This window comes from Ursus americanus, chromosome X (genome assembly GCF_024610735.1).
Source record: "Ursus americanus isolate L20-20 chromosome X, mUrsAme1.1.p, whole genome shotgun sequence".
In the NCBI taxonomy this organism is placed as follows: Eukaryota; Metazoa; Chordata; class Mammalia; order Carnivora; family Ursidae; genus Ursus; species Ursus americanus.
In genome coordinates this window covers 14,417,958-14,431,177 of record NC_142164.1, presented here as the reverse complement: position 1 = coordinate 14,431,177, position 13,220 = coordinate 14,417,958, and the positions used below count along the sequence as shown (strand labels likewise).

Here is a 13,220-nt window from a genome sequence, read left to right as displayed (position 1 = left end):
AGCAGGCCCTTCTAAAGATAGTAACTTCAGACCTGCTATGTTAACTCTTTTCTGCGCTGTAGGTCCCCTTGACCCTTGACCACAGTGCCTTTACAGGAAAATTTTTTTCTTTTTTTTTAAATTAAAAAATTTATTTATTTGAGAGAGAGAGAGAGATAGAGCATGAGCAGGGGGAAGAGGGAGAAGCAGACTCCCCACTGAGCCCGATGCAGGGTTTGATCCCAGGACCTTGGGATCCTGACCTGAGCTGAAGGCAGACGCTTAACCAACTGAGCCACCCAAGTGCCCTGTCCTTTTAATTTTTTTTAAGTAGGCTCCACACCCAATGTGGGGCTTGAACTCAACCTGGAGATCAAGAGTCGCATGCTTTACCCATTGAGCCAGCCAGGTGCCCCTACAGTAAAATTAGCATCAGGAGGAGCCCGTAGAATACGCAGAACCTGCATATTGACCTCGGTCTGGCCTCCGTGGGTCCCGAATTCAGCTGGGTAAAACAAATCGCATCCGCCATAAAGCTCTAGCTGAAGTTTCTATACTAACCTTTTCCTACGTAGCCTGAGGCAGCTCTAGCCAGTAAATTGAAGCTGACCGGAAAGCCTTCCAAGGCCGAGGCAGCCTCCTGATAGAAAGGACGCGTGCATTACAAGTGCAGACCCTGAGGGCACATGTGGTCTCCCTGGAAACAAAAGACTTTATACGTGTTAAGGCACCCGAAGCAGACGCACATTAGTGAGACAGTGTATACCACACTGAATTTCTTTCTTTTCTAAAGATTTTTAAAAATCAATTAATTTATTTGATAGAGAATGCGTAAGCAGGGGGAGCAGAGGCAGAGGGAGAAGCAGGCTCCCCGCTGAGTAAGGAGTCCGATGCAGGACTCGATCCCAGGACCCCGGGATCCTGACCTGAGCCAAAGGCAGATGCTTAACCCACTGAGCCACCGAGGTGCCCCCCACATTGAATTTCTTATAAAAACTTCCCCTTTTATTTCTTTTACTACATAATCTAACGGAGCCTATTTTATGACAATAGTTGCTGACCCATTTATAGTTAGATTTCACCTAAAAAGTTGTTTTTTTCTGTTTCTTTTTTCAGGACTATCATTGGTGGTGGAGAGCCTTTTTTACCAGCGGTTTTACAGCTGTCTACCTTTTCATATATGCAGTTCATTACTTCTTTACCAAACTTCAAATCACGGGCATTGCAAGCGGCATTTTATACTTTGGGTACACGATGGTCATGGTCTTGATTTTCTTCCTCTTTACAGGTAACCACAGAATTACTTCAAGCATTTCAGACTCTATGAAGAGACTTGGAGATAGCCATAATGTAATAAGCATCGATGAACAATTAATGGAAGGGATAGGGGACAAAGTCATCGTGTTCATTTTTATGCTTTGGGGCTGCAAGACTGCAAAGCCTGGGGAACTGGAGGGACCTTATGTACTTAGCTTCAAGGTTGTCCCTTGTGAATGTTTTTAAACAGTAGGGATGTGTTCCAAAGCACAGAAAGGGTTATGTGTAATCACCTTTGAATAGCCTCCAAGCATAAACATTAACTGGCTTGAATAACTTTTAAATTAGCAAAAATAGATTAAGTAAATGTGTAGTCATATAAGCAATTAGATGCGAGGGACAAGATGTATATTTCTCAGGATTACTCATTTGGGGTTGTTATTTGGGTTCAAGATGCGATGGCAACTCTTGTTTAGATTACTGCTTAAAGCCGGTGGCAAAATGGAGTGCTTTATAAAATGATCCAGTTAGAGAAATAATGAAGTTGGAGAGCTTGGAAGTTGGAGAGCAGGACGAGCAAGGCAGCGTTCCATTCTATCTGCCTCACTTTTTTTTTTTTTAAGATTTTATTTTTAAGTCATCTCCACACCCAACGTGGAGCTCGAACTCACAACCCTGAGATCAAGAGTCCCATGCTCTACCAGCTGAGCCAGCCAGGCGCCCCTCTACCTGCCTCACTTTTAAGTTCTGGTTTTCACTCAAGTTGTATGACTTATGCAGGTCATTTGGACACATTTCAAGGATTGTCTCTGATTTTAACTCTCAGGTTCAACAGATAGGTAAAAAGCAACTGTGGGAATTTGTCCGAAATCAGAGCCTTAAGACAAGTGTGTTACCTGAGAAACCAAGGCATCTTGGTGGTGGCTCTTTGTTTAATATTGTATTACCCATGACATGCCAGTCTCATCTCTTCAGGACACAGAAGACTGTGCAGGATTCCTCTCAGGTCTCAGCCACCAAACGTTCTATTTAAAACTGAAGGCCTGAGAACGTCTCACCATTCTAGTCTAACCAGGCTCCTCATGTGTTTTGCAGTTTCTCTAACTTTGTATTTGATATATGTGTACAGAGAAGCCCACGCAGCGTACACATACAGCTCGACGAGTTATCGCAAAGTGAGCCCACTTTTGTACCTAGCGCCGGCGTCAATGAATGGTACATGATCAGCGCCCTGGAAGCCGCTTCTCTCCACTCACCTTCCCCAAGCCGTTCCCCTGACTCCTAGCCTCATGGAGTAGTTTGGCCCGTTTTTGAATTGCGCATAAATGGAATCCTACAGGATGTACTCTTTTACGTCTGCTTGCTTTTCCTCGGTGTTGTTGGTGAGGTTCCTCCATGTTGCTGTGTGTAGACGTTGTCTACACCCCTCATGTCTTTTGTTTTGGATTTCTCCCCCAGTGACTGACTGGCTTTTATATTTGGGTGATGGACAGCTGGATGTGTCTCACACAGTAATTTCAGGCTTCTGTTTTCTTCAATACCTAGTATTTTGACTCAGGCTGCTGTTTTCTGGGAGTCTTGTATGACAGCAGCTTCTTTCAGAAGGTAGATGGAATGCTGAACGGTCACACGGCTGACAGAAATCTTCTCCCATTGGTTGGCTCCACCACTTGTCGTCTCTTCTGTCACACTCCACTGAATACTGACTCTTTTTTTTTTAATACTAGGATTGCTTTTTTTAAAAAAGATTTTATTTATTTATTTATTTATTTATTTATTTATTTATTTATTTGAGAGAGAGAGAGAACACAAGCAGCAGGGGAGCAGCAGAGGGAGAAGGAGAAGCAGGCTCCCCGCTGAGCAAGGAACCCAATGCAGGGCTCAGTTCTGGGACCCCAGGATCATGACCTGAGCCGCAGGCAGACACTTAACGGACTGAGCCACCCAGGTGCCCCTGAATACTGACTCTTGAAAGTTCCCAGTGATCCCTTGCCAGATCTAGTAGCCTTTCCCTAGCCTTCACCCTTCCTGGCTTCCGCAGCTAACTACTCAACGCCTATTCTGTGAAACTCTCTCAGTGTGATTTGCATCATTCTCCTTTTTCTCCTTGTACCGCTCTGGGCCTTCTTTTGCCTCCCTCTTCCTGTCACCTACCTCCAGCCTTTATACAGGGTTCGGTCTTCAGCATTTCAGTCCCCTCTTTGTGCCCTCTCCCTTTCAGAGCTCGTTTGGTCCCATGGCTTTGCCTACGTCCTCAATGCTGGCAGCTCCTAAGTCTGTATCCCAAGCTGTAAATTCTATGCAGTTAGATTCTGAACATTTGCGTGCCCATTGGCACTGCCAGCTCAACATGCCAACTCCAGTGAGTGTAGTGCTTCATTTCCCCAAGACTCACTCATTTTAATTTCTTTCCATCTTCGATGTATTTATTTATTTTAGAGAGACCAAGCATGGAGGGGAGGGGCAGGGAGGGCAAAGGGAGAAGCAGACTCCCCGCTTAATGCAGAGCCTGATGGGATGGGGGTGGGAATCGGTCCCACAACCCCGAGATCACGACCTGAGCCAAAATCAAGAGTTGAACACTCAACCTACTGAGCCACCCGGGCGTCCTATGAAGTGTGTTTTTGGTATCTATTTTCTAGAACGGTTCTTTAAGAAGCCCTGTCTGCTTATAGACCCTTAAATGGCATCCCTTTACATTTCGTCATTATATATTTTTTTCTGTTGAATTACTTTTATTTTTTCATCATCATTAAATTTTGAGGTTCACAGCAGGAAGCAAGGCTTATTGCTTATGTTCACATTGTTTCACTTTTGAGGAAGACATCCTTAATTAAATCATTAGTCTTGAGAATATGGATGTACACAAGTGTACAGTTATTAATTGCTGATTACTCCTTCTTGCTGTAGACAAATGCTTTTGAGAGGGTTTTTTTTTTAATGGCAACTTGAAAATCAGCAATATCCACTCATGTTACAAATGCCGAGGAGTTTCACACTCATTTAGAATAAATATGCATCCATCCAAAGCTCTTCCTCGTGGTCACCACAATGTCTTTGGTATTTGGATTCATCTGTGTCATCGCAGCAGAAGGATAAGACTTCACAGCTGTCTTCTTTCAATATTGAGTATCGTGACTGTAGGGAAGACTCTCTATATACTAAGTATATTTCCATGTTGCTACAAATCCTTTATTTTTATTTCTTTTTAAAAAAAATTTATTTAAGTAATCTCTATACCTGACATGGGGCTCAAACTTGCGACCCTGAGATCAAGAGTCACACACCCTTCGGACTGAGCCAGCCAGGTGCCCCAATTATGAATCCTTTATACCAATCATTTGTAAGGCTGCTTAATCTATTGAGCAGATTACTTAACTGTTTCTTGCCTATTGAACTTGTTTTTTCTGTTTTGAATTATTTCCTTAAGATAGTCTGTGAAATGGGATAGCAGGGTCAAAAAGCATGACTATTTTTATGGTTCTTTTTTAAAAAAAAGATTTTATTTATTTGACAGAGAGAGAGGCAGCGAGAGAGGGAACACAAGCAGGGGGAGTGGGAGAGGGAGAAGCAGGCTTCCCACTGAGCAGAGAGCCCGATGTGGGGCTCGATCCCAGAATGCTGGGATCATAACCTGAGCCAAAGGCAGATGCTTAACGACTGGGCCACCCAGGCGCCCCTATTTTTATGGTTCTTTATGCTTTTCTGCCATTAGCACAGTGTATTGGTTCCCCCACAACCTTGGCTGGCATTGAGTATTATTTCTGAAAAAACAAACAAAACAAAACCCCAAAAGTCATTTTCTTTTTGTTGACACAGTATGGCTAAAGTAGCATCCCATTGTTTTCTTCCTCTCATTTTTTTTGAGCCAAAGGAAGTGATGTGCATTGTGGCTGGTGTTCCTCTACCCAATTTTCAGTTGGTGGCACACTTACAGATGTGTAAACAACATGTTGAAGTAGGATTCAAGGGACAGGGAGAGGGAAGATAAGCCACAGTGTATCAACAATATCATCAAAGGGTACCAGGACGGAAACCTTGTAATGTATAGACCAAGATAAATAAATTTCAGTTAAGTGTGGGTGCCTTGCCCCAAATCCTAACTGGTTTTAAAAAACTAGTTTATCAGCTGGTTAATCTAGATAAAAAAAGCAACTAAGTCTGTGCATTACCGAGTAAGCTATGCTCTTTTCTTCCTTGATTGTTTTCCTCCGATTTCTAATGGATGCTCATTGATGGTTCACTTATGGGTACTTGGTACTGATTGGAGGATAGTTAGTGATTATCTATTTGCATCAAGTTTTGTTTTAGATATCAACAAATGAGTTAAAGTCTTTTTTTTATAATAATATTTTTTTATTATGTTAGTCACCATACAGTACATACCCGGTTTCCGATGTAAAGCTCGATGATTCATTAGTTGCGTGTAACACCCAGTGCACCATGCAATACGTGCCCTCCTTACTACCCATCACCGGCCTATCCCGTTCCCCCACCCCTCTCCCCTCTGAAGCCCTCAGTTTGAAGCATGAGAGACTATGGACTCTGAGTTAAAGTCTTTTTTAAAAATTTTATTTTTAAGTAATCTCTGCACTGAATATGGGGCTCAAACTTACAACCCCACCATCAAGAGTCACAAGCTCTACTGACTGAATCAACCAGGTGCCCCAAATGAGTCAAAGTCTTAAGAAAATGAATTGAAGTAATGTTTTATTTTGATAGGAAGGACATAAAATCACAATAATTAAGATCTAACACCTAGGATTTCTTTTCTAAAAGTCTGAAGTGCTATGTCGTGTTATAATAATGGCATTTATAGCCTAAGGTAAACCTTGGCATTGCTGTTGGGTGGTAAATGAAATCTTTTATGCGATGATGTATATTTTAAGCAAGCAATGAAAAATGTTTGCATTTAACCAAGGTCTATTATTCAGCCACAGTCTATTATTCTAGACCAGTGTTTCTCAACCAGGGGTGAATTTGCTCCCTGGGGAACATTTAGCAATATGTGGAGACATTTTTAATTGTCATGACCGGAAGGGTGCTAGAAATATCTAGTGGGTAGAGGCCAGGAATTCTGCTAACCATCTTACTATGTGCAGAACAGCCTTCTACAGCAAAGAATTACCTGGCCCAAAACGTCAGTCGTGCCACCGTTAAGAAAGTCTGGTCTGGAGTGAACTATTTTTGAACCTCACTTTTACGTAGGAGTTAATGCTATTTTCCAAATACAGTTTTGATTGTCTCAAGAATCAAGATGATGTTTAGAATCTGAGACTGAATCACCAATCATTGTGCAGTGATTGAAGCCAGTTTGGTACCAGCAGCTTTTAAGACCCAGAAGAAGTATTATCCCAGTGCAGAGTGCTTTTCTGGTAGCTTTCTCACTAAGTGTCTGTGCTTTGAATATATTTTTATTCATTAAAAATCCTAACGAAGCTCAATATGTTTTGAGAATGTCTACTGTATAATATTTTACCACTAAATTAAAGTGAAGAATCCGTGTTCTCACACAGTGTAAGATGAAATACACTGAAGTAAAAGTCCAATTACCTCAACACGCAAATGTTAGCTGTAGTGGGCCTTTCGTGTTTTACTATGCCGACTTGTCTCTGCCTTATTAAAAACATCAGTTCTGGGGCACCTGGGTGGCTCGGTCGGTTAAGCGTCTGCCTTCGGCTCAGGTCATGATCCCAGGGTCCTGGGATCGAGCCCCCCCCCATTGGGCTCCCTGCTCAGAGGGGAGTCTGCTTCTCCCTCTGCCTGCAGCTCCCCCTGCTTGTGCTCTCTTGCTGTCAAATGAATAAATAAAAAAAAAATCTTAAAAGATTTCAGTTCTAAAAGGCCAAAAGATCAAAAGGGGATAAAGATATGTTAATACTAATCATTAACCAACCAACAAAAAGTTATTAAGCTTCTACGGGCTTGGCAATGTATTAATAGGGAATACAGAAACATAGATCTAATACTGTTTTTTGTTGACTTGACTATGTGCCAACTATTTGCATGTATTTATGTCACTTAATTTTCACCTAATTGTCTAGTTATCACGAGGTGTTAGGTCATATTACTCCCATTGTATGGATGAGGAAACTGAGACCCAGAGAGATTAAGTGACTTGTTGGGGGTCACTCAGCTAGTAAGTGTTGGAGCTCTGATTCAGTCGAACCCAGGTTGCTCTGACTCCAAAGCTCATTCTCTTACCTACAACTCTCCATGTCCTCCTCCAGAGAGAGGCACTTTCCTTGAGCTGAGGCCAAGCCAACAACCAGAGAATGCCTGTGGAATCTCCTCTGTGGTCCTCTGTTTGATCAGGTGGACTGCTCTGAATTGGGAGAGCTAAGATTGGCACATCTAAGACAACACAGCATCGCCCTCGGGAATAGACGATGGAAACGAGTATCTCAAGTCTTTCCCATGCCCTTTTGAGCCTTCTTTGAAAAATGGAAGCACGTTCTTCCAGTTTTTCCTCTGGAATTAACTTCATTTACTTCTTCAAGCCCAGCTCATTCTGGTGTCAGTTTACATGTATGGATCTGCGTGCTAGGTGCTGCGGGAATGAGCAGGACAGAGTCCTCTCTATTCTTGAGGATATGGAAAACCTGCGGCTCCCGTTGTTTTTCCCAGCGCAAGTAGTTACGCACTTACGCTAACTCTGGGCCCTCCGGTAGCTAGCTGTCTTCTTCTAGTTTTGAGTGTCATGCTGAAATATTTCAAAGGAAGGGAAGCGTTCCTTCCGCCGTGGTAAGCCAAGTCTGCATCCTGTGTTGTGTCCTTGACGTTCTACGGTGTCTCGTTCCTGAATTGATTTCTACTCCCTACACCCCAAGCTTTTCCTGTCCAACTGCTGCTCATTCTCTGAGGTCTTTCTGCACAAAGCAGTTCGTTCATGGTCACCTCAGCCCGAATTGCTCTCCCTATCCTAGAACAATCGGGCAGAATTGGCTTTGGGGCCCAGCTGTATTGCTTATTGGCTGGGTGTTGTAAGGCAAGTCAAGAGACCCTCTGAGCCTGTTTCCTTATAGAATGGGGAAAGTCCTAGCACTGACCTCAGAGACTTCGACTCAATCTGATCGCACATGTAAGCACTTAACCCAGAGCCAGGCATATAAGTATTTAGTAATCAACATGTCATCCTCCTCATTATTATCATCGTTGTTGTCATTGTCATGGAATACAAATTTGGTCATCTTATTCTCTGGCTTCTGTATCTTCAGTGGCTCCCAACTTCTTACCTTGGCATTCACTCTTTGGCTCTCACCTACTTTTGCCATTTCTTTCTCCTATGTGCTTTCTTTGATATTCCCTTAATTCTGTTTTTTCTTTTAATGTTTTAAAGAATATTTTCAGTTTATTATTTATTCTTAAGTAATCTCTATGCCCAACATGGGGCTTGAACTCATGACGCCGAGAGTGGCGTGCTCTTCCAACTGAGCCAGCCAGACAGCCCGATGTTCCCTTAATTCTTTGATCATACACCCTTGATGTCCCAGTACTTCTCCCATCCTCAAACGGCTCTGAGTTCAACTTTAAGGACCTTCTCTGTGATGCCCTCTCCAAATTCTTGCCATTCATTCAAGAAGTATATCTCAAATACCTACTGGGTGTCAGGCACTAGCCCTAGAGGCCGGGGCTTTAGCAGTGAACAAAACTTCATTTAAAGGGACGAAGATTTCTCTCCTCATGGAGCTTACACTGCTATGCAGTTCATCCAAACAGTTCAGTTTAAACTTTGTTATCTGCCCACAACGTGCTCAGCACCGGGGGTACAAAACTGAACAAGCCTTAACCCCTAGCCTCACAGCTATAGTCTGGAGAGAGAAGGCCTCTGAACAGATCATTCCACGCGTTGTAGCAAGAAGCCTAAAAACGAAGCTCAGGGCTTTGTGGAAGCAGCGAACTGGGGCGCCCAGCACAGGCATGGGGAGGGCAAAGGAGGTCAGAAAAAGCTTTGCTGGAGAAAGTGATAGCACTTCCTTGAGGGAAGACTGAGTCTTACAATTTGAAGGTGGAATTGACAGGCTGAGCAAGGCATGGGATGGGGAGATCTGTACGTAATCTGGGGCTGCTGGAGTTTGAAATTTAAGGCACGGAGCGGCAGGAACAAGTCCTAACGAAGGAGGCTGGGGCCTGGTCCTGGGGGGGCCTTGTGAGCTTACACCAACGCGGGTATGCATCACATTCATTTGTGGGAATGATTGAAAACCAACACAGCTGGTGCCGAGGGCCCATCTCGAAGCCCTGACTCAGAATCCTTGCTGATGTTTATTTTTAACAGCTTAAAAGGTTTCTGATACACTCAGGGGTTCGAGTGCTTTTGCCATGGGGAGCTATTAAAGGTTTGCAAGTAGAGGCATGACAATCAAATTTGTGCTTTGGAAAGCTCAGAGTCACTCTGACCAAGTACAGGATGGACTGGAGAGAGAGAGAGAGACTAGAGTAGAGGCGAGCCCAGAGTTTTCTAGATGAGAGATGAGGAGACTGTGACGTCTATGTCAGTGGAGATGTGTAGGATGGCCATCACCTGAGATCATTCCCTACAAGAGCCCTGTTCTGTCCTTCTCATTACCGACCCAGCGAGGGCCGGGCCTAGAGAAAGTGCTTCATGAATACTGAAACGTGGCTGAAGGGAGTCAAGGCCCCCAAGACTCTTTTCTCCAGACAAGCTTTCTCTTTATTCCTTTGTGGAATGGCTTTCCTTCCAACTTGAGGAAGACCTTTTGTCTGCATGTCTTCCTCACTGCTGCAAATTCCGAGATTAATGTGTATTGAAATATAGCCCCCACAGTGGCTGTGGAAAGACTCTTTCAAGGTTTGTTCGTATGGAGTGGAATGCGGTGGACTTTCAAAATGTTTTATTTGGCTAGTTTCTTCTTCTTTTTCAAGTGTGCCTATATAATGACTACTTTGAGAATGCCTCGGAAGAAATGTGTATTGGAGAGCAGTCCCAGGGTCAGGCTGTGCGTTCTTCACCTTACAGAGTTGCAATTAGGGACCGGACAAGGGGAAATATGGGCTTCTCTGCTTGACTTGATCAAGATCCTTTATCCCCTGACCTAATGATATAAGGTTACGAAGCTTAGAAAGAAACTAGGACATTTCTAGTATCGGTTTCGTATTTTCTCTGACCTGAGGCAAAATTAGACCAAGACACCAAAATGACCATTCTCTCCCTTTCTGGCCCATCTCTGTTTTTCTACCCGCAAACTGTAGTACAAGCAATTGGGTCGTAGAAAAAAAAATCCATTTTTCCAGATCCTTTAAGTTGCTTTTCAATTGTGTGGTTCAGTGGCCCTTAGAAGAGAAATTTCCCCACCTCTCTTTATAGTTAACGCTGTTTGTTTACAGGAGGGGACAGACGGAGAAAGGCAGGCTAGACCAGAGGTTCTGAAACCCTGGTTATGTATTAGAATCACCTGGGGAGATTTTAAAAATCTTGATACTTAGCCTGCATCCCAGATCAATTAAATCAGAATCTCTGGGGGATGTGATCCAGGCAATAGTAGTTGTCAAATCCCCCTAGATGATTCCAGGGTACAGGCGATGTTGAGGACTACTACACTAGTCAAATAAGCCCCATGTGGCTATATTTTTCAAGCCCCAAATCAGAACATGAATGCTAGCTCTCATTTCTTAAGTGCGTACCCTGACGGGCACCCTAATGTATCTTATCTTTTTCTCTCAGGTCAATCCCGTTAGTTGGGTGGGGATAGAATTCAGAGGACTTAGCTCAGCTGCCTATGAGAACAGTGTGAGAGTTGATGGGACTTTGTGTTTCGGGTAGGAGACAAGTTGGGTATTGTAAGTAGAGCGTCAAAAAGTTTGAGAATTCACAGACATTTCCGTAGTGTATGGGGATAATATGCAGCAAATTGAAGTCAGGAATGTCTTAGATTCAGAGACATGTGGTGGTAGCTACACATTGTCGTCTCCTGAACCTTAGAAGTTGTTGGATTCAGAAAAGGAAGCTTAAAATGCGAATAGGTATTATCATCCCCGTTTTTCAGCTGAGAAAACTGAGGTTTAGCAAGATTGTCACTTGCCCAGGATCAGACAGCTAGTAACCAACGAGTAGCTTTATGTCACTCCAGAGCCCGTGATCTTAATCACTATGCCACAGGCTCCTGACAAGGAGCTTTGAAGGCTGGGAGGGAAGTGGCATGATGGTACACTGGATGGGAAGTTACTCGGAGCTTGGAAGCTGGCAAAGAAAAAGGGACCAAACCCTGCCTAAAGCTCTCTGTGATTAACATGTTTTCCTAGATGATTGAATTGTCTTGAGGTGCCCCATTAGATTATAGGGTCTGGAAAAGAAAACTCCTGTTAGAGTTTTCTTTGAGTCATTGAACCGTAATATCATCTGAGAATTGTTTTTATAACATGTACATCAACGAAATCCTATGTTAAAGAAAAATTTGCCCAGAATTGTATCACCCTACATATAAGGGTATCTTCTTTGGCCCATGCTCTCCTCTGTCTCGTCCACGGGTTTAAGCGTGTACAGGGCTCACACTGGTGAGTTGCGATCCGGCTTACCTAACACCGTATTATACAGATCATGCCACGCTGCTGTGTGGTCCTTAAATTTGTCATTTTTGATGACTATCTCATTTCATTGGGCACTTAGTCCCTCATTTAGCTAAGTCACCTATTGGGGAGCATTTGGTTTGTTTATAATTTTTCAATATTATTAATCATAGTATTATGAACACCATTTTTGCATGTAATTTTTCTTCTATGGGGTCATTTTTTTTTAAGATTTTATTTACTTATTTATTTATTTGAGAGAGAGAGAGAGAGCACAAGCAGGGGGCAGAAGGAGAGGGAGAAGCAGACTCCCCACTGAGCAGGGAGCCTGATGTAGGACTCCATCCCAGGACCCTGGGATCATGACCTGAGCCGAAGGCAGACGCTTAACCCACTGAGCCACCCAGGCGCCCCTATGGGGTCATTTCTTTAGGATAAATCTCCAGAAATGGGATATTTCTCATGTTTAATAAGACAAAACTTTGATTTATAAAACTAATTTATGTCCTGAGTGTGCAAGTAAATAACGGATTATTGCACTTTTGTTACATCCAGTGATAATAGTTCTTGACATTTTCTAAATTGAAGCAAGTTATACCAAGTTTATTATATGAGAAACTAGCCTTGGACCTCTTTGTATCCTTTTTGAAATAGAGAACTTAAGCTACTTATTTTTGTAATTTTTTTATTTTTTGCTTTGGTTAGAGACCTGCAGCGTTCAATCAAACGGATTCTCACACCCTGTTGCAGGCAGCTGCCTCCAGCCCTGCTGCTCGTCCTCTTTGCTCAGCAAGAGAGCCTGGTGATTTTTTATTGGATAATGTATGAGTCTGGAGATTTAGAGAATCAGTAGTCCACCTCCAAACTGACAGGCTTTGCATTTTTGAGAAAGCTACTCTGATTTGCTATAGTGTCTGGTTAACAAGGATCTTTTTCATTTTGTTTCAGGGACAATTGGTTTTTTTTCCTGTTTCTGGTTTATTACTAAAATCTACAGTGTGGTGAAAGTGGATTAAAGAATGTCCCCCAGAGGCTTCCAGGCACATCACCGCTGCTTTCGAATATATCCATCTATGTCTGTATGAGCATCTGTAGAGGTATATGTGCTTCCTAGTACACATTTTAAATATATATATCACTCAAAAATCTCCTTGTCTGGCCTCAGTTTGTATGACACAAAATACTGATTATGTGGAAAAAACAGGTTGGTTTGAAAACAGGTTTATTCTAAGTCAGACTGTCCTGAAAAGATACCATAAAAAGATTTAATTGAAAGCTATTAGAGCAAGGGAGGCACATTTCTTTACAAAATGAAAGCTGAGCACACGGGCTTTTCAGATGAAATTGTTTTTTTTTTTTCCCCTTCTTCATTTTGTTTACAGCATCAGAACAATTGTCAAATAAATCTTAGGTAAAATGTGAATTTTTCTAACGTAAATGGATTGTATAGACTGTAT

The 13,220-nt window shown here is 42.7% G+C and overlaps 1 protein-coding gene across 2 annotated transcripts in view; it reads left to right on the top strand.

The window, feature by feature from the left end:
* LOC123787606 (transmembrane 9 superfamily member 2-like) overlaps positions 1–12,898 on the top strand; it is a 71,306-nt gene extending 58,408 nt beyond the window's left edge. Inside the window, exons 16-17 of one of the 2 annotated variants that reach the window (XM_045790410.2) lie at positions 1,096–1,267; positions 12,712–12,898. In XM_045790410.2, the coding sequence (XP_045646366.1) occupies positions 1,096–1,267; positions 12,712–12,779 (240 nt within the window). In that variant the 3' untranslated portion in view covers positions 12,780–12,898. Of the gene's footprint in view, positions 1–1,095; positions 3,920–12,711 lie in introns of those variants that run through there. The other variant, XM_087859403.1, reaches the window with a different exon arrangement.
* Positions 12,899–13,220: the final 322 nt, after the last annotated feature.